The sequence below is a fragment of the Adiantum capillus-veneris genome, chromosome 4 (genome assembly GCF_014529385.1).
Source record: "Adiantum capillus-veneris isolate H3 chromosome 4, ASM1452938v2, whole genome shotgun sequence".
Classification (NCBI taxonomy): Eukaryota; Viridiplantae; Streptophyta; class Polypodiopsida; order Polypodiales; family Pteridaceae; genus Adiantum; species Adiantum capillus-veneris.
This window is the reverse complement of record NC_140934.1, coordinates 124,587,747-124,612,453: the sequence shown is the minus strand read 5'-3', so window position 1 is coordinate 124,612,453 and position 24,707 is coordinate 124,587,747. Positions and strand designations below refer to the sequence as shown.

The 24,707-nt window shown below is 40.5% G+C and overlaps 1 protein-coding gene across 1 annotated transcript; it reads left to right on the top strand.

Moving 5' to 3' along the window:
• Positions 1 to 689: 689 nt before the first annotated feature.
• On the top strand, positions 690 to 3,799 carry LOC147459940 (pentatricopeptide repeat-containing protein At3g09040, mitochondrial-like). The gene has a single exon (XM_086511100.1). It carries the CDS (start codon positions 994 to 996, stop codon positions 3,277 to 3,279), a length of 2,286 nt encoding a protein of 761 aa, XP_086367226.1. The 5' UTR covers positions 690 to 993; the 3' UTR covers positions 3,280 to 3,799.
• The last annotated feature ends 20,908 nt before the right edge of the window (positions 3,800 to 24,707 follow it).

Sequence of the window (24,707 nt, the reverse complement as noted above, 5' to 3'; positions counted from 1 at the left end):
GCTTCACAGGGAGTTGGAGAGTGTTGATCGACGTGTGACGAGGTCATGCGCACGAGCTTTGGCTATTCCTCTGCGTGAGCGTGCTCCAGACCCAGATAGTGCTCGAAGGGAGAGCATTCGTACAGGGAAGCTTTCTGTTTGTTCTTCTTGGAAACGGGCAAACGAGGCTGCTCGTCTCATTGAGGCTTCGACAGAGGCAATAGAGGATGATCTACATGTGGCATAGGTGTCCGTGATGGCAGAGCCAAAGTACAACGAAGAGGGCAATGTCCTGACGGATGGGCACTTGGTCTCTTCAACAGAGTCTTCATCTGCATCTAATGATGATTTTTGAGGATGGGGCGATGATGGGCTAGCTTTGAGCTAGCTATTTAGTGCTTTCTACTACTATACAGACAGACTTTTTGAGTAGGATGGTTTTATTTATGACCTTTGTACGCTCTATGATGAGACTTTTGTTATGGTGTGGGCCTTGTAGGCTATCACCGATGGTACTTTGTCATTTGATGTTTTCAGCATTGAACCAATGCAATCCAGACCCAAGCTGACATAACCTAGAATACAATACTTTTGTTGTGTAACGCCCGCCCGCCCGCCCCCCCCCCCCCCCCCCCCCCCCCCCCCCCCCCCCCAAAAGAGTGATGGGCAGGCATCCAGCCTCAAAAAGCCCTCATGTTTAGCCTAATGCCAAGTGGAACGTTGATGAGTAGCCTAAACATTTTGGCAAGAGGTCCGAGGTCCAACACTACTGTGGTAACACCATTTTCTTGTCTTTTCGCTTCAAGAAATCATGAGCTCCCCACAGGCTCAGACAACAGGGCCGTTCCGCAGACAACACGTTCAGTTGAAGAGAAGGAAGAAGAAACGATGGAGAGCTTGTACGTGACCACACAAACATGTGATTTTTCCACAGAAGAAATCATCTTCACCATGCGTACATGCATGTTTTGAGCTGGGGCCTGAAGCTCAAAAAGGCTACCCGATGTAACAAACATGGGTTACGCACAGCATGTATCCGACCGGCTTGCTTTTCGAAGTGTAGAGTCCTGGAATTCTTATATCACTGACCTTTTAAAATGCCATAGGGAAATTGATGCTCTCGCAGCATATCAGAAAATGCCAAAAGATAATTCAGTGTGGTTGAGTGAGCGTACTTTTGTCTCATTGTTAAAGGCATGCAGACACCTCAATAATTCAGAGAGAGGAATGGAGATACATGAACATGTTTCAAAGTTGGGGCTCCTTGAAAGAGATCTTTATGTCAGCAGTTCGCTGATGGATATGTACGTCAAGTGTGGTATGCTTGTCAAAGCGGAGCAAGTGCTTCATGGGCTTCCCATACGAAACGTTGTCTCATGGACCACTTTAATAGCAGGCTATGTTGATAATGGGCATTGTGAAAAGGCACTGGAGTGTTTGAGGCAGATGATATCTGAGAGTGTCCCCCCAAACACACTCACATCTGTTCATTGTATAAGAGCTTGTTGCAGTTTAAGTGACTGCGACCGTGGTGATGTCGTACATGTTGAGATTGCAAGGTATGGCTTGCACGAGAACCTTTTTGTAGGAACCTCTTTGGTGGACATGTATGCCAAATGTGGCTCACTCAACAAAGCATGGCAAGTCTTTGAAAAACTTGAAGATCGCAATGTGGTCTCATGGACTGCATTAATTGCTGGATATGCAGAACATGGGAATGGTGAAGGAGCACTCAGTTGCTATGAACATATGTTACTCGAGGGTGTTATTCCCAATGCTGTCACCTTTGTTTGCAGCCTAAAGGCATGTGGTTTGGCTGGGGCTATCGCCAAGGGCCAAGAGTTACATGCCAATATTGAGAGGCATGGTTTGCTGGGGCAAGACCTCATGACTTGTGTCACTTTGGTTGACATGTATGCAAAGTGTGGATGGCTTGCTAAAGCTCAGCAAGTGTTTGACAATCTTATCAATCGTAATGTGGTTTTGTGGAACGCACTTATTACAGGATATGTTGAGCACAAGCATGGTGATAGAGCTCTCCATTGTTTTGAGCAAATGCAGCTTGAAGGTGTCTCTCCAGATTCAGTCACCCTTCTATGCTGCCTGAAAGCCTGCAGCCACCTAAGAGCCTTAGCCAAAGGCCAAGAACTACATATCGAGGCTGAAAGACAAGGGCTGGTGGAAATTGACCCGAGTATTGCCAATACCCTGGTGGACATGTATGCCAAGTGTGGCTTGCTTACGATGGCTCAGCACGTGTTTGACAAGCTTCCAAATAAAACCTTAGTAGCATGGAATGCATTGATTGCAGGGTACGCTGAACACGCGTTTGGTGAAAAAGTAGTGGAGTTGTTTGAATGTATGCAGCAAGAAAATTTGTGCCCAGATGCTGTATCCTATCTTTGTGGTCTTAAAGCATGTGGTACTATAGAGCATTCAGATAATGGTGCAGACTTGCTTAACCTAGTTTCACAACAGGATTCATCAGCGAGAGATGTTTATGTTGGTAGTACCTTGGTGAGTGTTTATGCTAAGCGAGGCAATCTTTTAAAAGCACAGGAAGTGTTTGATGAGCTTCCTGTTCGAGATGTGGTGGCATGGAATGCACTTGCAGCAGGATATGCAGAACAAGGGTATGGTGAAGAAGCACTCAACTATTTAAAGAAGATGCAATCTGAGGGCTTCCCTCCGAATGCTGTTACATTTCTTTGCAGTTTGAAGGCCTGCAGCAGTATAGGAGCAGTTGACAAGGGCCGAGAGATTCATGTTGAAATTGAAAGACTAGGCTTGTTGGAGAGTGAATTCATTCAAAACACCCTAATAGATATGTATGCAAAGTGTGGCTTGCCCACAATGGCTCATGAAGTCTTTGATAAGCTTCAAGTTCAAGATGTTGTTTCTTGGACTGCACTGATGGCAGGGTATGGGCAACGTGGTGAGGGCAACATTGTTTTCCATATGTTTGATAGAATGGTGGGAACAGGTGTCAAGCCAAACCCAATAACTTTGGTGGTGGTTTTAAGTGCTTGTAACCGTGCTTGTCTGTTTAATGAAAGCCAGAGCTATTTTGAGACTATGAGCAAAAATTATGGCATTACAGATACAATCAAGCATCATGCTTGCATGGTCGATCTTCTTGGTCGGACTGGTTATTTAGATAATGCAATATCAATGGTTCACAAAATGCCATTCAACCCCAACCTTGTGGTATGGCATATCATGTTGGGTGCTTGCAAAGGTTTGGGAAATGCAGGGTTTGGTAATAGAGCTTTTGAACATGCACTAAATTCAAATTTATGATCTTGTGGCTGTAATCGCGTCATCCCTTGCTGATTGAATGGAGTCCCGTTTCGAAAAACCAGAATCAATTAGCAGGTTAGAATCTAGTGAGTTCCGTTTTTTCTGGTTTGGAGCGTGGGTCTTTGTACATGACTTATGGACTTTGTGGGTTTCCTTGCAAGGGCACCCAATTTTGTGAGTTCCATATCACTAACAGAAATGCTCTTTATGTATATGCCTCTAGCTGTAGTAAAGGATTGTACATCAGTTTTCAGCGCAATCAAATCACATGGTCTCAGGTCTTCAACTTTGAGTTGTCCTTGTATGGAAAAAGCCCTTTAATTTAGGCAGTTTGTTGTTGACTTATTGAGCTTCAAATGAAACTGGTGGAATAGCAGAGGCAGCGATTCTTAGACCTAAGAATCCAATCACCATTGATTTTTGGCGTGCTAAAACATGCCCTAGAGAAGGGAGAGGGTGTACAAATGTTGTTGTACATTTATTTAGTTAATGAATATTTATTCTTTCTATCTTTGTGATGCGTATGCCCTGTCACTACCCCATTTTTGTGCTAATTTTTCCTATTTAATGCTTCTTTTAGTGCTAGGCTTCATTATGGCTGAGTCTGCCCTACAACTCTAGAGTTACGAGAGAAATTCAGTACATAGACCTTCGTATTGATGTATGCTCGTTTGTGTGTGTGGCGTTCGTGTGTGGGAGCATATATTGATACCTAGTTCTACACCCACTATTGGGCACTGACGACGTTAATGGGGATGTCGTAGTATCTAGTCAATACTATGCATGATGGTTGGAGCTTATGGTTATATTGTCTTTTGGGTGACTACCATGAGCCTATACACTTTCCTTTCAGGGTGAATATTGGCTTATCCTGGATTTGTCTAGGTTTATAATGGTTCTCTATAAGGGAACCATTATAGAGGGCTTATCCTTGATTTGTCTAGGTATATAATGGTTCCCTATAAGAGCCACATGTGACTTCCTTCACATTGTGTTTTAAAATGCCGAAGTGAGACTTTGCTGTATGTTGGATAGGTAGAGTTTCCTCCTCAGCCTCAAATATTAGGATATCCGTAGAGGGAGGTGGTGAATCCTGCATCTAACCCATCTTATACTGATCTACAGTGCTAGCTTTGCATAGAAGGAATCGATATTCACTTGTTCTTCTAGATTTTTGGGACCAAGTCCTAAGTGCTAGGAATTCTCTCTTCCCCATTATTTGAGGAGTCAGGAAAGGAGAGTTTTTCTTCAAAATTTGTAGCTTGAACATGAGTTTTTGTTTGAGATTCCTTCTCATTTTTTTGGCTGTTTGCTTGAGGTTGTGAGGCCCTTGTCTTACGGATTGGTCTTTATGCAAGTCATAACGAGGCTAAAATTGTATTGCTACGTAAAGAGCTGAAGTCGAAGATTATACAAGAGGAAGATGACATGGACACTTTCCTTGCTGGTATCGAGGATATTAATGGTTTTTGTGCGGGTGAACTCATTTTTGACAGCTCACTTGTGTAGACTGTCCTCGATGCATTGCCAGATTCTTATTAGACTTTTGTCGGTACTTGGAGACTTATGACCCAAGGAAACCCTCAAGCTGTCAAACTTGATGCATTATGCACATTACTATTGCAAGAGCCACTTTCCAGAAAGAACAAAGCTAAACAACATGCAGTTGAACAAGCTTTTGTTATTGCTCAAAGAAAAGTGGTAACAACAATGTAGCCACTTCTCATGGTTTTTCACTGAGTTGCTGCAAATCACCTGTTTGTAATGCTTCTACTAGCATCATCTCGTCTGGGAAGAGAAAGAAGAAGATGCGTTGCCATTATTGCAAGGCTAATGATCACTTGATAAAGCAATGTCCTAAGTTGAAGGTGAAAGAAGCCAAGAAGAAAGAAGTTGAATCCACTATAAGAAAAGCTATTGTAGAATCTTTTGGAAAAGGAGATTGTGATGGTGGTGTAGATGCAATGCAAAGTGTACTTATGATCCTTCTCTCCATGATGCATGTATGTCAATTGTTGCAGATTCACATGTGTGGTACTTTGATAGTGGTGCTACAAAGCACATTACTTCACATCGTGACTTATTTACCTCTCTTGAGGCTATCTCTCGTGGGAATACGGTCACTTGTGTCAACAATGCCTCTTATCCAATCAAGGGAGTTGGAAAGATTATGCTAACTATTATGAATGGCAGTTCTTTCGCACTTGTTGATGCAGTTTATGAACCATGGATTAAAAAAAACCTTTGTTTGTATTTGCACTTGACAAAGTTGGTCTTGTTGTCAAATTTGAGAACGAAAGATGTATAATTCATGATCTTAGTTTTGGTGATGAAATAGTTGCAGCTTGCATTTTATGAGGTGGAGGGATGTATAAGCTCACTTTGTATGACAAGTGTGGGCAAAATTTTATAAATGTAGTTATAGATTCAAAGGCTGTTTCAGATGCAAAACTTTGGCATGCATGTTTTGAGCATATGAATTTTGTCAGTTTACTGCGTTTCCAGAAATTTGATATGGTTGCTTCTTTGCCGCTCTTGAAGCACCTTCTAAGCATGTTTGTGAAGGTTGTATTTTAGGTAAGATGCAGTGTTTGAAGTTTCCAAAGGATGGTTCAATAAGGACTACATGCAGGTTACAACTTGTGCTAAGTGATATTTGTGGGTCTATGCAAACTCCATCCTTAGGCAATTACCTATACTTCATGACTTTCATTGATGATTACTCCAGGCATACATGGGTGTATCCGCTTAAAGCTAAGTCTGAAGTGTTCTTGTGCTTCAAGCAATTTCTCGCTATGGTTAAAAATGTCTTTTAATGTACTATGGACATCCTCCGTTTAGATCGAGGGGGGAAGTATATGACTCACGAGTTTAATGTAATTCTGGCTAATCGTGGGATAAAACACTAATGTACAGTGCGGTATACACCTCAGCAAAATGGTCTTGCGGAAAGAAAAAATAGGCCACTTATGAAAGTGGCACGATGTACGGTCAAGAGTAAATCTTTGCCGCATTTGTTTGGGCTTGAGGCTATAATGTGTGCTACTTAAGTACTTAACATGTGTCCTATGAAAGCATTACAGTCTATGACTCCTTATGAAGCATGCTGTTTAGCTTATGCTTTGGTGCTACAAATGCAACACAAAAAATTGGATGATAAGGCTGTTAAATATATTTTTGTTGGTTACAGTACTGAAATCAAAGGTTACAGGTTATACCATCCACAAACAAAACCAATCTTGGTTGCAAGAGATTTGTGTTTGTGGAAGATGTTGTTCAACTTTTGTTATCATGTACCATAGACAGTAACGTAAGCTCATAGGACATTTATGACACTTTGTTGCCTCTTTTTAATGGTCAAAACTTGAATGTAAATTCCATGCAATCAGAATATGATGCACTTATAGAAAATGACAGATGAAATTTATGTAATTTGCCTCTTGGCAAAAAGGCCATTGGTACAAAGTGGGTTTACAAGTTGAAACGTAAGCCGGATAGTGAGATTCATCGCCACAAGTCTAGACTTATTGCAAAAGGTTATGCACATCCGAAAAGCATTGATTATGAAGAGACTCTTGCTCCCACTTATCGTATGACTATTGTTCATTTTCTATGTGTATAAGCAGCTCAATTTGGATGGAATGTACATCAATCAGACAGTGTTACTGCTTTCTTAATTGGTGATATATTTGAGGAAATTTATGTAACACAATTTCGCAATGTTGTCAAGAAAGGACAAGAACATAAAGTGTGCAAATGTAAGAAGCTTTGTATGGGTTGAAGCAGTCTCCGCTTGCTTGGTATGGAAGATGACACTCAAAGTTTGGTTAAACAAGGCTTTTGTAACAATCCAATTGAAAGCAATTTGTTTGTCAAGCGTGAGGGTGATGTATTTCTCATTGTCGTTCTATATGTAGATGATTTGCTGATTACTAGTACGCATGAGACAAACATCGCTAAATTTAAGGCTGATTCGACTACCTCTTTTAAGATGAAATACTTGGGGCTTTTGCATCGTTACTTGGGCATACAATTTAAGCAGTGTGATGGAGGTATTGTTTTGTTTCAAGCAAGATAATAGAGAAATTACTATGTAAGTTTGGATTTGAGGACTGCAGACCTATTGCTACTCCTATATAAACATGTTTAAAATTGACTCTTCATGATGTTGGGGATCCTGCTGATGTTACCCTTTATCAGAGTGTTACTGAATGCCTTATTTGTGTATGCAATACAAGGCCATATATTCATTTTGCAGTCTCACATGTTAGCAAATTTATGCATAGCCCACAATCTAAGCATTGGTAGGCTGTCAAGAGGATCTTTCACTACTTGAGTGACACTTTACATCTTGGATTGTTTTATCCCAAGGGGAGGTCTTTGCCGCTAGATTTGCATGCTTTTTCGGACTCAAATTGGATTGATTGTTATAACACACAAGTGTCCACAAGTGATTTTTGTTTCATGCTCGACGGTTCATGCATATCATGGTTGAGCAAGAAGCAGCCTATTGTGGACACTCTCATTTTGATGCAAAAGTCAGATTCAGAGAACTCCAAGATGTTCATAGATTTCAGTGGAGCCAGGTATTGCAAGCTCAAAAATGAAGTGCAGATAGAAGTGCAAAAGATTGATCCAAGTGGTTATCCAACAACCTGCATAAGCCAGCAAAGCATCCTTTTAGTGTATATGCAATCAGGGTCATTGTACATGAATTACAATGGTCAAATATATTGTCGAGAGCCAGAATTGCAAGATCCAAAAGATCAGCCAATTGAAGCCAATCTAATTGAAGAACCGAACCAAAGACAGTACAAAGGTCAAGATGGAGCAGTCTATAGCTTGATGTTTAGTGTTTTAAAAGAAGATGCCGACAATTTGGCAAGCATAGAAGCAGAAACTTCTCAGCTAGAGCTTGACATGACAGAACCAAATGAAATACCACCAGTCATGGCCTATTGCTCAGATTGTGGATGAAAAGGTGAAAATTTTTCTTAAGATTGTCCAAGAAATCCAGACAACAAGGACACATCAACCACCAAGAAAGGTACAAAGAAAATTGGAAATGTGAATATCGATGTAAGTACATTTAACTCATCACTTTTAATGCAATCAGATGATTCTGCATTATCATTAGAAGCACCAGTAAAAACACTACAAGTTCAAAGTCAACATAAAGATGCACATGCACATGAAAAGCTTAATTTTGATCCTTTGAACAACAAATTCCTGCATGAATTTGGTCAAGGTGCCTAGATGCCACCGAATGTTGAAAAGACTATTAGATTTGCAAATGATTTTGCATCCAATGCCACAAGAGTGCAATCATTCACGAGTCTAAGGGACACATCAACCAGAATGTTGTTAGCATTGTATGGCACACATAATTCATATGCACACTATGTAGACAAAAAAGGGCACCTGTACAAAAAGGATCAACCATTGTTTGAACGGCCCACATACCAACTCATAGAAGTGCGTCCAGTGATAGATAAAAAAGGATGGTTCATTTCAGAGGAAAGAATCTACTATAGCCCATCCTCTCTAGAGCTTCACTCAAAAATCTGTTCAGAGCCAAACTCTCTTCCATCGAAAATCAAGCTTCAATGTTGTGACCAAACGAGCATATACTTTGACCAAAACAGTCGTAGATATAGACGAGAGTCTAGCATCTATGATGCCATGGGTCCTGAAGTCAATTCAGACACAAATCTTGAGAAGATCAAGTACAACATTACCAGTGAAAACAAAGAAAAAGTGTCAATGAAGTAAAGCTAGAATTTCAGTTAGACAAGAACCTCATGTCTTTTCGCACTTGGAAAAGATGTGGCCAACCACAACTGGAAGATTCTCATGAACTTGTGAGCATATAAGGAGACAAACGAGCAGAATACTAGGGAATCATCTCCACCACCATTGAAGTAAGTTCACAGATCATCATAGCTCAATTCCATGTGATCACAACAAAAGATATGCCAGAGGAAGTCATAATGGGAATGCCAATGGCCCAAAAGGTCCTAGAGATACAAAGTTCAATGAAGATGCAATTTTCAGAGACAACAAAGAATTAAGACCAAGAATGGTCACCCATGAACGATAGCACAAAGTCCTCAAGCACAGTTAGAATGGAGACTGATATCAAAGTAGATCTTATTGAAAATGATTCATCTCCATTGAACAAAACTTCAGAAGAGATTAAAGCAAATAGGGAAATAGCAAGTGCAGCTCAAACAGAGCAAAGAGCAACCACGATAACTATTGAGCAAAGGATGCCACCAAAGCCAGAAGTTAAGAAGAACAAGGTTGTAGACAACCAAGAAGCAACAGGAAGTCCAAAGATCAATCACTCATTGCTAGTAGAATCAGCCGATGAAAAATTAGAAAACAGAGTCTCAAGTCACCTTTCATAGAGACACATTTAGATCAAGACGAGACCTTAACAAAAGCAGGACATAAATCTTCAATAGAATCTCCAATGAGAATAGCTGTAGTTCTCAGTAGCACAAAAGGAGCAAGTGTCAGATGCAATGCTCTAGTGGATAAAGAAGCAAAGTGCGATATGATTGCAGAGAACATCCAAAGGATCCTCCAGCTCACTCCATGCAAGCATGATAGCAAAACAATGCTAGGCATGCACACAGGTCAAAAAGACATGGTTGCTATTCTTAGAATCTAAAAGCATGAAGAGCAGGTAAAGTTTCAAATAAAGCCTTCAAAAAAAATGCTTGTAGATGTCATCCTTGGATATCAATGGTTAAACCAACACAGGGCCTACATAGACAATACAGTTCAGGGAGTTGGAAAGATTGTGCTCACTGCTACTAATGGCAGTTCCTTCACACTTGTTGATACACTTTATGTACCTGGGATCAAGAAGAATCTCTTGTCTGTATCCGCACTTGCTAGACTTGGACTTGTAGTCAGATTTGTGGATGACAGATGTACAGTTCACGATCTCAGTTTTGGTGATGAAATTGTTGCATCTGGCCTTTTGTGTCGTGGGATATATAAGCTCACTTTGTATGAAAAGTGTGGATAAAATTTTGCAAATGCTGTTGCAGATTCAAGGGCTATTTCAGATGCAAAACTTTGGCATGCACATTTTGGTCATATGAATTTTGCTAGTTTGCTGCGTTTGCAGAAATCTGATATGGTTGCTTCTTTGCCGCCTCTTGAAGCACCTGTCAAACATGTTTGTAAAGGCTGTATTTTGGGTAAGATGCAGCGTTCTAAGTTTTCAAAGGATGGTTCAGTTCGGGCCACATGTAGGTTGCAGCTTGTGCATAGTGATGTTTGTGGGCCCATGCAAACTCCGTCCTTGGGCAATTACCTGTACTTTGTGACTTTCATTGATGATTACTCCAGGCATGCATGGGTATTTCCGCTTAAAGCGAAGTCCGAAGTTTTTATGTGCTTCAAACAATTTCTGGCTATGGCTGAAAATGTCTCGAAATGTACTATGGGCACCCTCCGTTCCGATCGAGGGGGGGAGTATATGTCTCATGAATTTAATGCATTTCTGGCTAGTTGTGGGATAAAACACCAATGTACAGTGCCTTATACACCTTAGCAAAATGGTGTTGCTGAGAGGAAAAACAGGTCTCTGACGAAAATGGCACGATGTATGGTCAAAAGTAAAGCTTTGCTGCATTCTTTTTGGCTTGAGGCCATCATGTGTGCCACTTATGTACTTAACAGGTGTCCTACGAAAGCTTTGCAGTCTATTACTCCATATGAAGCATGGCATGATAGAAAGCCTTCTATTGACCACATGCGTGTTTTTGGCTGTTTGGCATATGTTTTAGTGCCACAAGTGCAACGCAGAAAATTAGATGAGAAGGCTGTCAAATGTATTTTTGTTGGTTATAGTGCTGAAAGCAAAGGTTCCAGGTTATATCATCCGCAAACAAAGCGTATTCTGGTTTCACGAGATGTAGTGTTTGTGGAAGATTCTGTTCAGCCCTTGCTGTCATGTACTAGAGACAATAATGTAAGCTCACAGGACATTTATGACACTTTGTTGCCTCTTTTCAATGGTGGAAATACGAATGTAAGTTCCAATGAGGCAAATGTACAGCCTATGGGGGTTTCTGAAAATGTTATGGATCAACCTATTATTGATGCAGATGTACATGATGTCCCTGATGAGGCTTTGTCTAGTCGTACTTGATCAAGCTCTCGCCATGCATCTTATGCATCAGATTGTTATGCTTTGGCTGTGTCTAGTTTACATGATGTTGAGGAGCCTCTGTCTTTTGATGAAGCACAGAATTCAAAAAATTGGATGGCTGCCATGCAATCAGAATATAATGCACTTATAGAAAATGACACATGGACTTTATGTGATTTGCCTCCTGGCAAAAAGGCCATTGGTATGAAGTGGGTTTACAAGTTGAAACGCAAGCTGGATGGTGAGATCGATCGCCATAAGGCTCGACTTGTTGCAAAGGGTTATGCACAACAAAAAGGCATAGATTATGAAGAGACTTTTGCTCCCCCTTGTCGTATGACTACTGTGCGTTTTCTATGTGCATTGGCAGCTCATTTTGGTTGGGATGTACATCAATCAGACATTGTTACTGCTTTCTTGAATGGTGACATATTTGAGGAAGTTTATGTAACGCAGCCTCGCGGTTTTATCATAAAAGGACAAGAGGACAAAGTGTGCAAATGTAACAAGGTTTTGTATGGGTTGAAGCAATCTCCTCGTGCTTGGTATGAGAAAGATGACACTCATTTCATTAAACGAGGCTTTCGTAACAGTCCAACAGAAAGCGCATTGTATGTAAAGCGTGAGGATGATGTACTTCTCATTGTGGTTCTTTATGTTGATGATTTGCTGATCACCGGACCAAATGAGAGACATATTACTGAATTTAAGGCTGATTTCAATGCTATTTTCAAGATGAAAGATTTGGGGCTGTTGCATCATTACTTGGGTATATAGTTTAAGCAGTGTGATGGTGGTATTGCCTTGTGTCAGAAAAGTTACATAGAGACATTGCTATGTAAGTTTGGACTTGAGGATTGCAAACCTATTGCCACTCTCATGGAAACAAGTTTGAAGTTGAGTCTACATGATGCTGGCGATCCTGCAGATGTCACTCTTTACCAAACTGTTGTTGGCTGCCTCATTTATGTATGAAACACGAGGCCGGATATTCAGTCTGCAGTCTCACAGGTCAGCAGATTTATGCATAGCCCAGGGTCTAAGCATTGGAGGGCTGTCAAGAGGATTTTCCGCTACCTTAGTGGCACTTTACACCTTGTCTTGTTTTATCCCAAGGGGGGAATCATTGCCGCCAGACTTACATGCTTTTTCGGACTCAGATTGGGCTGGTTGTTTTGACACACGAGTGTCCACAAGTGGTTTTTGTTTCATGCTTGGCAGTTTATGTATATCATGGTTGAGCAAGAAGCAACCTACTGTGGCCACTTCGAGTTGTGAGGCTGAGTACAAGGCAGTCTTCACAGCTATGGTTGAGTATGTATGGCTCAAACGCCTTATGGTTGATTTGGGTGTTGGACATGATACTGCCAACACTATCTACACTGACAGTCAGAGCGCATTGGCAGTTGCGAGGAACCCAGTTTTTCATGCTCGCACACAGCACATTTAGGTGCATTACCACTATGTCAGGGAGAGGCTCTCAGCAGGAGAGATCAGCTTGGCTTATGTGCCAACAGAAGACAACCGTGCAGATCTTTTCACAAAGGCATTGTCTCGTGAGAAGCTTGAAGCTTTCCGCAAAGCTTTGGGCTTACTCTCCTTTGTGGACTGATCATGTCCTCAGGGCATGGCACTTCCCTTTACTCATGTGCCAGCTGTCGTTCACCGCATCACTCCAGGGGGGATTTGTTACCATATACATGTGGTAGTGATGTGTGTGAACACACTCGGACCGCCGGGGCATTTTTTCCGTCTTCAGGAGGTTTTTTTCCCCAAGCATTGTACATATGCCCATCACTCTAGGGCTATCTATCTTTTCCATTGCACACTAAGTAACACACTCTCTATTGTGTGCCTTAAGCTTCCTTCTTCTTGTCCAAGCTGTGTGTCTCTCTGCAACCCTAATTCCAACAAGAACCCCCGTGGATTGAATACTTCTAGCAAGTCAGGCTTTCAAAACTCCAAGTCAATTGCTGACCCAACTGAAACCTCTAAGGAGACACCCAGAAAAGCAAAGATATTTCAGCCAAAGTACTCAAGAAAGAAAAAAATAATCAAGCAAGTGTTTGTTCCGAGCAGTTAGTCAAAGTCAATGATCTGGTTTGGATTAAAGACAGGAAATCAACACAAAAAAAGAAACACATGGGATGGATATAATCACAATGGAGCTTAAAGGAACAAGAGTACTATAGAGGGAATAGACAGATATGGGTATCAAAACCGCAGGTTAGGGCATATGAAGTAACATCAAGTCCCTCCCAACAAAGAAGGACCACTAGGTATCAACCTCGACAATATTGTACGTTACTTAAGAAGTAGGTATACAACAAAACAACATCAAAAGATGCTAAATTCTACCACAACTCTCAAGAGGATAGAATTGAGATTTTTTTCCTTAGGTCATCCAGGTATTAGACCCTAATTTAGATCCTCATCATCCATAGCTTTTGGCGTCGCCGACCCGCATCCTAATCTCATCATAAGTAGGAATTTACACCTCAAAATAGAAAACTAAGTATAGGCGGGGTATTGGGGCATCATTGCTAAGCATTTAGATACATTCTGGGTCGAAAATGACAAGGTCAAAATCCATTGCTGTTCATAAACGTGATTTTTGCACTTGACCTAAAGTGGGATTTGAAACCATAAGCATGTGTGCTTAGGTACTATAAACATGTCCTAGAAGTTTTGTTATGTTTGGATGTCATTTGATACTGTAACGGATGTGATTTGTTTGCCGATGAGCGATTGCTTTTGGTGATTTTTGTCATTTGAGTGTAGCTTCAGTTAGTTGCGAGTTGTTTGTTGTTTTCCAAGAGATTGACAACCTCTTATGCACTAGTCGATTCAACTTCATCCCATGGATTGACAATTTATTCATGGTTCTTGCTATGTCTGCAATAAGATAGGAGTGAGGTTAGACACTTGTCCCACAAATCCCGCACAAAATTGCTGCCTTTGCTCGGCAAAGTCTATCTTTTGAAAGATAGTAGCCTTGAGATGTAAATCCCAAAACTTGTCTACATACTTGTGGATAGACTCATGAGAGAGAAGCTTCAAGCTGCGCCATTCGGTAAGCACTTTGTCCTTTGTATCACTTGCAAGGAATTGCTTCATGATGGAAACTCGTAGAGTTTCCATGTCTTTGGGGCTTTGACGTTGCCATGAAGGCTAGCCCACCATTGACAAGAAATTTTTGAAAGTGCATAGCTACATGGCGTAGCTTGGAGGACTCCGTGAAGCCCTCGTCTCCAAAGGCCGCATGAAATTGCTGGATGAAGGCCAACACTTTGTCGGTAGCACTAAAGGTGCCATCGTAGGTGAGAAAAGAGATACTCTTTCCTCGCTCCTTGAACTTCTTTAGCTTTTGTGACCTTCGCCATGCAGGCTATGATTTGCGATGTCCTCCCCTCTTGTTTTCTCTAGGAGAATAGCCATAGCTTTCATTGAAAGAGGAGGAATGTGAAGAAGAAGGAGAAGAGGGTGACCTCTTCCTAGCCCTTTTCTTCCTTTGTTTCCTCTCTTCTCTTTCGAAATGACGAGGAGAGGGACTGTGTGTTGATCTTTTTCTCTTGGGAGGAGTAGATGATCATCTAGACCACCGTCTTCGTGGAGCCACATCTTTAGAGGAACTTATAGTTTTATTGCTTTCTTGCTCATTGGATTCCTCCTCTCGAATGGGAGAGAGTCTTCTTTTGGGGGTCTCTTCAAGAGGCCTCCTAAGCTCTCTCTGCTCTTGGAGAGGAAAGGAAACCCCATAAGCGCGAAGTTGTTGTGTAACTTCGGCTTGCAAAGCAGGGTTGCCATAGCTTGTTGTAACCTAGTAACGAGATAATTGACAAACATGGGGGCATCATCATTAACACCTTCACATGCAAAATCAAAGCTATTAATGTTCATTCTACTCTCTTGATTATTGTCCGCCATGTTAACAAAATTTATCTATGTACTTAATGTATGCTTTGGCAATTCAAAACCTTAGTTGCCACTCCTCTTAGCCTTTGAAAATTGGCTCCTAAGTATCTACACCCATGGCTCAAAGTGGTTAATTATAAAGAGTAGTGGAGTAGGTCTAACATAGCAGAGTTGCCGAGAGCTAGCTCCTTTCGAACTTATTATGGCTCAATAATGGTAAAGCTGTAGGCAAGTCTAAAAAGACTCCATTATTAAGTCCAATGCTCCCAAGGTGTACACCATATCCCACATAGTGGGCTCAACAAAATCAATAATAGATCCCAATTCCACTTACCCTAAGATAATTAAAAACATCAACCATTTGTAGGCTACTTAAGGACCTTGCAAGAAAAGAGAAACCAAATGCTCTGATACCATCGTAATGAAATTGGCCTATTAGCTTGAGAGTAGCGGAAATTAATGAGAATACTTTTAAGAAATTACATTGTGAGCATAGCGGGTGAACATAGTTGACGATAACAACATAATCATAGCAATTAGTTAACCTGGCATGAACAATACTTTTGCAAGAGAGAGAATTTAGAGAACATGACAACAGTTGAGGACCGGATTTAGGTGGAGCCGGTCCCCTCTCCAATAGGCATTTGTATTATGATTTCTCCCATTAAGAGAGACTTGTTACAATATAATCTTTGTGTTCCTTGTGACCTAGGTGATGCAATGAAGATGGAAAGCTTCATACATCACAAGCATAACATAAATTGAAGAAATATTTAACTATCCCAAGCCTCAGTCCCAAGACCTCAAACACCTTCGAAGGTGGAGAGAGCTAGCAGGGAATGAGGGTAGGGAAGAGGAAGAAGAAAAATTTCATAGGAGAAAGAATATAACTCCTCACTTATCATAATTCTTCTTGCTAGCATACATAATAGCATAATAATGAAGAAGGAGGAGATGGAAAGCTTAAGCATTGAAGCATGGCTCTTGGTTGGATTTGCACTCCATAGCCAAGAGTGTTGGTGTAGGCTCTCAACCTCTACTTGCTTGGAGGAGGAGAGGGAGCTCTTGCACTTTGCACATTGCATAATGAGAGTGTGCGTGAGTGTGTGTGGGAGAGTATACCCCCTAAGAAATCCCCTAGCTTGCTTTGGTCGACTCCCCCTTGTTGCTGATGCTTGAAGCTCATTGGACCCCTTCAGGCCTAGCCAATCACAAGCATGAGGCATTACAAGCAACAAGGGTAGCCTTGGGACAAGTGTCCCCCTTTCCCCTTTGAGAGAGAGGAATTGATAAATGCAAAGACAATGAATTAATTCTCCTAAATATCATTGGACCCCTTGGGTGGCCAACCAATAGGCTTCAGGCACACCATGAGGGCAACATGAGGAGGAACTTGACAAGTGTCCCCTTTGATTTCTTTGTTCTAGGCATGCCTTGTGTGAGTGTGTGTGTGTTGTCTCTCATCCCACTTCATGTAGGGCTCGCCCCCTCCTTGTAGGGATTATATATTTGACTTTTGACACCTCAAGCCCCTCAAGCCTAGGCGTAGTTCCCACCACAAACTTTCCCTTAAGCACTTCAAGTTTGGGCCGAGTTCTCACCTCAAGTACAACCCTAGCACTCTCAGGCATGCCAAGCACCTCAAGCATCTCAATCATCAAGCACCTCAAGCACCTCAACCATCAAGCACCTTAAGCTTGGGCCGGGTTTCCACCTCAAGCACCTCAAGCTTGGGTCGGGCTCCCACCTCAAGCTCAACCCTAGCTTACCTAAGGTCAAAGGACTTTTACACTAACTATTGGAGGTCTTCAATAAAGCTAACCCTAAGGTCTTATGCTTCATTGGTTAGCCTTGATCTTTGATAGACCATCTCTCATTTGGGCCCCTTTACCATTGGCCTCGTGTTGAGATAGATCTATAAAAGCACATGTCTAAATCTTAACCCTTGTTCCCATTTATTCTCCCACATTAAGTGGTCAATTTAATATGATAAAATCATTTGGGTTGGTTAGATATTAAATTTTATGACACCTACCTTAGGTAATTGACTTTTATAGTTATTGCACGCCATTTTCTCCAAGTGATAAGTATTAGGCTGTGTCAACAACAACATTTTGTCCATTCCATATGTTGTATTTGCTTGTTTTTGAGTTAGAAAAAATCTACATGTTTTGCTTATAGCATGCCTTAAAATTATTGAACCTGGGTCTTTAAGCACCCAAATAAACGCTCAAATTGACTAGGCTTTAAGTTCACCTAGAAGGAAGTAAGAGGGTAGAAGTGAATCTTGTTGACACTCATTGTTGCTACCTCAAAGGAAGTAAGGTAGGAGGGTGGGTAGACATGAATCTTGTTGCCATTTAAGACATGTTGGGCTAGGAAGGGAGAAAAAGAAGAGATTCTAATTAGGTGCTTATATCAAGGTATTATCTATTGATGTTCAAGGTCTTTTTGAGCAGAGAGAATGTGGTTCCGTGATGTAATCTCCTCCCATGGTAATGACACATTTGTGAAATTCAAAAGAAATTCTAGAAGGTCTTTAGGCCCAATGTCCATATCCAACTATGCCGATGTAGATGGCTAAAAGCAATGCTAAGAGGAGAAGGAAGGTACATCAATAAGAAGGGACAGTTGAAGTTGGGTATTATTTAAAATATAGGATGGTTATGTTTGCTTGGTCTCTAATCCTGAATTGGATTGGTCTACTGATTTGTTTATACGATTGTTTTTTTTGGTTAAATTTCTTATTATCCACTAGCTTGATAGGAAAGTTTTTGTTAGACACTCTTCACTTAAATGACCATGCTTTGTCTTCACAATTGTTTGATGGTATAGAAAATTGATAGGAATAATTTCAAAAAGTGCAAGATATCTACCATTTTGGTAAGGCTTTCACAAAATAGTCCAAGAGTGGCACTATAAAGGACTCCTATGGGAGAAGACAATTTTATTGATTTTTGTTTTTGTGTTTGAGTCGATTATTGATCATTATGTAATGCTCCATCGACTCAAATCTAAATATTCATTTGTCTTGTTTACAAAATCTTTTATTTCTCAAGTCTTATTCTCATCTCTTAGTCAATAAATTGATTGATTGATTGTACTAATGAATAGTTTTCTCCTTGCAAGTCCTTCATCCCATGGAGGGACAAGAAAATGTAGAAGGCTTGCCTCCTTAAGAGTCACAAGTGTGGTTGAAAACAACAATCAAATGGGTTATCTTTGCAAAATGATTTAACAAAATGTATTGACATGTAAGAGAAAGAATTGTAGAGCATAGAGCTAAGTTAGAGTTTTATCTATGAACTTGATAAAACACTTGAATAAATTGTAGAGCATAGAGTTAAGTTAGAGTTTCATCTATGAACTTGATGAGACACTTTCCCCAAAACACAACCTTCACATTGTATTCTATGTATTCTGAGAGGATGTTGCAGTAGAGACAAAAACTATGGTTGAAAAAAGTCCCACCCATTGCCCTCTTCCAGATGATTATAATGTACAAGATTGGCATTGTAGGCATAATTTTTTTTTTCATGATTTTTGGAACAAATTGAGACTACACATTGACCATGTTGGTTTGGATGGTCCTTTTATGATTATGTTTACATAGGGTTTTGTTTTTTTAGAGTTATCACTTCTCTAGTTGAAGCAAGGGTTGATGTGTGCCTAATATTTATTGCAAACTTGGCTGAAGTTGCTTTATCTACATATCTGTCTCTTTCTCTCTCCCTTTTTTCATGGCTCTATGTTTGGAAGCAAGTTGCTTGGTTTTGCCTTGCTCAGAAATATTCGCTTTCCATTTGGTAAGACTCTAGGCATTCATGTTGACCCAAAGAAAACAGAAGCAATCAGTTCACATTGACAAAAAATAAAATACAGAAATTATCATTTTCCCTAGCTCTTTGCAATTACTACCATAATTTGGTTCACAACTTTGCATACAAAGTCCATTATTTGACTCTCTCATTAAAGAAAAACTCTCCATATGTCTAGATTAATTTGCATTAAATCTCATTCACTTAACTCAAGATTGCTTTGACTAATCCACCAATTTTAGGATTGCTTGATTTTAATAAATCATTCTTTGATATCGCCACTTTCCAAGTGGCAAAGCTATCAATGCAGTTCTCCTGCAAGATAACCATCCACTTGCCTTTGAAGGTAAGAAATTTAGATTTTGAAATCTAAATACAATACATAGGATACATAATTAATTGTAGTTGTTCATCCATTGAGCATATGAAATATTAGTTTATGGGAGCTCATTTGATTATAAAGCTTGACCATTAAAGCATTAAAAATTTGATATCCCAACATCTAATTGATGATATAGACATTGAATGGGATGCTTTTATTAAAAGTTTTTAGCTTAACATTCAATACAACTTGGTAAAGAGAATTTTGTAGCTGCTAATGGTTGAAAATCCAACTCATTCATTTTTGGAATACACATTCAAGATCATTTTCTTTATTTCAACCATCAACTACATGTTAACAAACTTTTTTTGCAAGAAAAGGCTCATAGCACATCAAGTTGCACTTTTGTTTCTGAAATCAATGTTTCCACATCATGGTTTGCGAAACGTAATAATTAAAGACTCAAAGTTTTGTAGTGTTTTTTAAATCACTTTATTTGAAAATCTTGACACTACATTAAAGTTTCCTTATTCCATTGATTTTGAATCGAATGGACAAATAGAAATAACAAGCCACACTATCATTGACACTTCAAGAGGCTCTTCACACTTGTGATGCCGGTGTTGATTCATGCGGACTTGATTTTTTCTCCTTGGGGCATCGATATCATCATTGTCTTCAGAACGTCAATATAGGTGTTGTGCATTGCTGTGTTGATATAGTGATGCATATATTGACACCTATATTGATTGTGATTAGGACGCTACATTACCATAACTATCGATGCTTGCAGGTGCAAAAAAGAGGAGATGGTAGGACCAAAAAGTGCTACCACCCAATTAACAGATCACAACCTTCAATGACAATAATAAATTGACCAACACCAATATAACTTGAAACAATTGAGAGGACACAAAATTTGTTAAAAAAAATGATTGATTTAAATGTATTATATAGAAGGGACCGCCAACGCCAAATGTAAATTCTCATATAGTGTCAAATGTTGCATTACAAAAATGGACGAATGCCTCAAACTGAGATGACACATAAATAATAAGTCGAGTGTTGCGGTACAAAATGGGAGAATTGTATCATTCTGAGAAGATACATAAAACTATGAATGTGCTAAAACTAAAAGATATGGTAGTGCATGACTGCGCTACTTTGGTGAAGAAGTTTCCTCACGCTGCAATGACGTTTGAGTTGGATTTTGCAAAACAAAAAGAGACAAATAAAAAAACGTAGCTAACAAAACTAAATACAAACACATAGTTTAACATAAACGAAATAAGTGAACAAAGTTTATATGCTTTACCTTGCCAGGTTGAGATCTCAAAATATCCATGAGCTCACGAAGACTGTGACTTGCACCATAACTTTGCCTAAACAAGGCTGGCTCCTGATCGATCATTGCCCACTGTTTAAAATCCTTGAAAGTAATAAAAAAAATAAATTAAGCAATGACAAATTGATAAAATGCTAACCATAAATATAATTCTATGGTACTTATTAAATAGCCCTCAAAGATTTCCCATCCATCGTTGTCCAAGTGGTGCAAACTCCCTGACTTCACTCAAACCTTCACTGCCTAATTATACTTGTTAGGATTTTTGCGTAATTATTTTTTTCTCTATTCCAATCTTCCTTGTTGATCCAAGATGGCTTGGGCAAGTCATACTTTAGCGCTTTGTATACCTTCAAGCACTTGTGCTTCTAAAGTAGTCATGCATCCATTTGGTGGAGGAATCCATGCTTCACACTCTTCACATAAAAAGCACTGCGAAGCATGTTGACTACATTTTCTTTGAGCTTGACTAATATTTCTTTCCATTTCTTCATAAGGTGGTGACGTAATACTTGTAACCAAAAGTTGTGCATGGTAGTACTCACCTTTCTACAATTCGCATATGCTCGAGTCTCACTAGTGGTAGGTGTACGGTGTCCTCGAGGGGTTCACCGTATAGTATCTTCCTATAGAACGTGCATTCATGGGGTATTAAAAAAACCCTCTTTTAACATGTCTAAATGAATAAAATGACCCCTTATTCTAAGAATTTTTTCCAAAATTGAATATAGAAACCCCTCCTTTCGAACTCATGTTATACAATAACATGATTACATAGTGCACCCCCCGAGACGGTGTAAGGGAGGTCCACTTGCATACCATGGCAATATCGAGGGGTCACATCAATAGTTTGAGTGTGTGAGTCTTGGCACGGTTCTTGCTAGGGGTGAGGCAATGAGTGGCAAGTGGTGTGAGGCTAGGTGTGTCCTGTAGTGTGAAGGAAAGAGTGAATGTCTGTTGAGAAAAAGACAAAGTAGATGGCAAATGTGTAGGAGGTGTGGGAGCACCAAACACAAGGGCAAGAATGGGTGCTTGCGATGACTACAGGGCGATGTGAAAGCATCACTGGTGCCACACCAAAACATCTACCTCCTTCACCACACTCAAGTGCCGGGCCTGTGAGGTCTCACGTGAGTGCTTGGTGGAGATGGTTGAAGAGCGATGTGATTTCTTTGAAGAGGAAGAGTGTGAAGGTGATGGTCACTGTGAAGTACTAGCACTACTGTCATAATAATCAATATCTAATTTTCCTAAATGATTTTCTCATATTAAACTGATCATTTAATGTGGGGAAGTGCCAGGGGAGAAAAAGCTAGAATATTGGTTAAGCTAGCAGACCGGCCACTGTAGGGATCCAAAGGAGGGAAAATAGGGATCCAAAAGGGGGGCCATCTGCAAAAGAGCCATGTGCAACAATGGGCTAAAAAGACCCTAAGGTTCAGCCCATTAAGACTTCCAAAATGCTAAGGTTCCAAAATTCAAAGGTTGTGTCCAAAGGTCAACCCTAGGGGAAATTGGATGCTTTGTGTGTGACCAAAAAGTCTTTGCAATCCCTACTTGGGAGGGGGCGAGCCTTTCTTCTAGGGGATGAAAGAGAAAGCCACACACACACATAGAGGCTCCCTTTACCCAAAGGGAATTAGGGACACATGTCAGCTCCCTAGCCCAGATGCCCACAAGGTGTGCCCAATTCCTATTGGATGGCCTTGGAGGTGGACCAATAAGAATTAGGCTAGAGTAAATCTAGTTTAATTAATTTAAAAACACTTAATGAAAGAACCAATGAGAATTAAGTCTCCTAGAAGACTATTGGACAATCTCCCAAGGGGTCCAATGAGCATTCAGGAGCCCAATGGCTTGCTTGATTCCTATTGGCCAGGAGGCAAAGGGGTCCAATGAGAGTTTAGTTTAATTATTTAATTACCTAAAGCTCTCACAAAAGGGGAAAGGGGGACACATGTCAGAAGGCTATCACTTATGCTGCTTAATTGTAATTTGCTTGACTTGGGGAGGGCCAATGAGGCTTCAGCAAGAGCAATTAGCAAGAGGGTTCGCCCAAGAGAGAGAGGGGGCTGATTTTTGCAAGGCATTATCACACACACACACACTCACACAAGCTCATGTGTGAAGAAAGAGAAGACTATCTCTTCCCAAGCTTTAATGGAGAACTCATCACCTACTCCAAGCTTGTGAGATAGAAGCCTACATCAACACTCTCTTGGCATGTGGATGCAAATCCAACCAAGAGCCAAGCTTCAATGCATGCTCATCTCCTCTACCAAGCTAATTACTAAGCTAAGCTATGCTACATATGAGTGATTATGTGAGGAGATGTACAGCTTTCTCGTAAGATACTCCTTCTTCCTCTCAATCTACTCTCATACCCTGCTAGCTCTCACCATCTTCGAAGGTGTGTGAGGTCTTGGGTCTGAGAACGGGGATAATTCAAGTTGTGTTTGCTAAGTGTATTGTTTAGTGCATGAAGCTTTCATCTTCATTACACTAGCTAGTCTTGAAGGAACACAAAGAATTGTATTGTACAATGTCTCTCTTGATGGGAGAAACCATAATACAAAGCCTTTTGGAGGGGGGACCGGCTCCAGGCAAATCCGGTCCTCAACTGTTGTCAATAGATTAATTTCTCTCTCTTTTGAAAGTATTGTTGATGCTATCTAACTAGGTGTTATGCTTTTTGTTGCTCTCTCCACCCAAGCACTCTTGTAATTCTCATTAGGAATCTATTCTAATGAAATGCCCACTACGTTCATGCTAATTTCCAGTACGCATAAGTTTTTAGAACATTAAATGTTACATTTCTCTTTTCTTGCTCAAGAAGGGAGGTCCTCAAGCTAGCTATAAATGGTTGGTATTATTAATTGCCTGTGAGTAAGTAGAATAGGGATTTTTCAGCCTTGCAGTGCAGCTACCTTCGTGCAGTTAACGGGGCATCACCGTCGAGAGCTATGGTCTTAATAGTGGAGTCCTACAGGGTTTGCCTACGGCTAAACCACTATTGAGCTATTAGAATCTTGACAGGAGCCGGTGCTGTTTTGGTGTCGAAAGACCCTCTCTTCTGTTCCTTGCAATTAATGGTATTCGAGCCGCGGGTACAGTAGCTTGAGTGCTTTTACTAAAGGGGTAAAGAGGAGTAGAAACTAGGGCTTGAAGTGCCAAAGTACACCTAAAAAGTTTACACCTAAAAGTTGTTCGAATGGCTTACAATAGTAAAGAGAGTGAAATTAATGTTGATAACTTTGATTTTGCTCATGAGAAAGCTACTAATGATGCTTCAATGCTTGTTAGCTATCTTGTTTCTAGGCTTCAACAAGCCATGGGAAATCCATCTCTCCAAAGTGAAGTGCAACGACAACTCTGTGCTCACGGGATTCTCCAAGCTCATCACCATGACGAGAGAACACCTAGGAAGCCTCCTTGTGAGACTACCAAAAGAGGTCTCTCTCCAATTCGGGAAGAAGAAGAGAATCTGTACGAAGGGCTCAAGAATTTACTTCTTGATGATGCATCTCCTTCCCAAAGGAGAACTCAAGAGCCTCCACCGAAGGAACGAGAAAGAAGTGAGTCTCCCGCCACCTCAGCGGAGATGGCTCCACAAAGATGGCGGGCTAAACGCTCTCCATCACCACCAAAGCGGAGAAGACCATCACACTCTTCTCCACGCCATAATTCAAAGAGGGATGATAAAAAGCAAGAGAAGAAAAAGGCGAGAAAGAGGACACCCTCTTCTCCATCTTCTTCATCCTCTTCCTATTATGAAAGTGATGGTGAAGACAACGAAGATCAAAACAAGAAAAAGGCGAGAAAGAGGTCACCCTCTTCTCCACCTTCTTCAAATTCTTC

Bases quoted from the DNA above. Each gene is read 5' to 3' on its own strand.
- LOC147459940 (XM_086511100.1), top strand. From the start codon at position 994: ATGGGTTACGCACAGCATGTATCCGACCGGCTTGCTTTTCGAAGTGTA.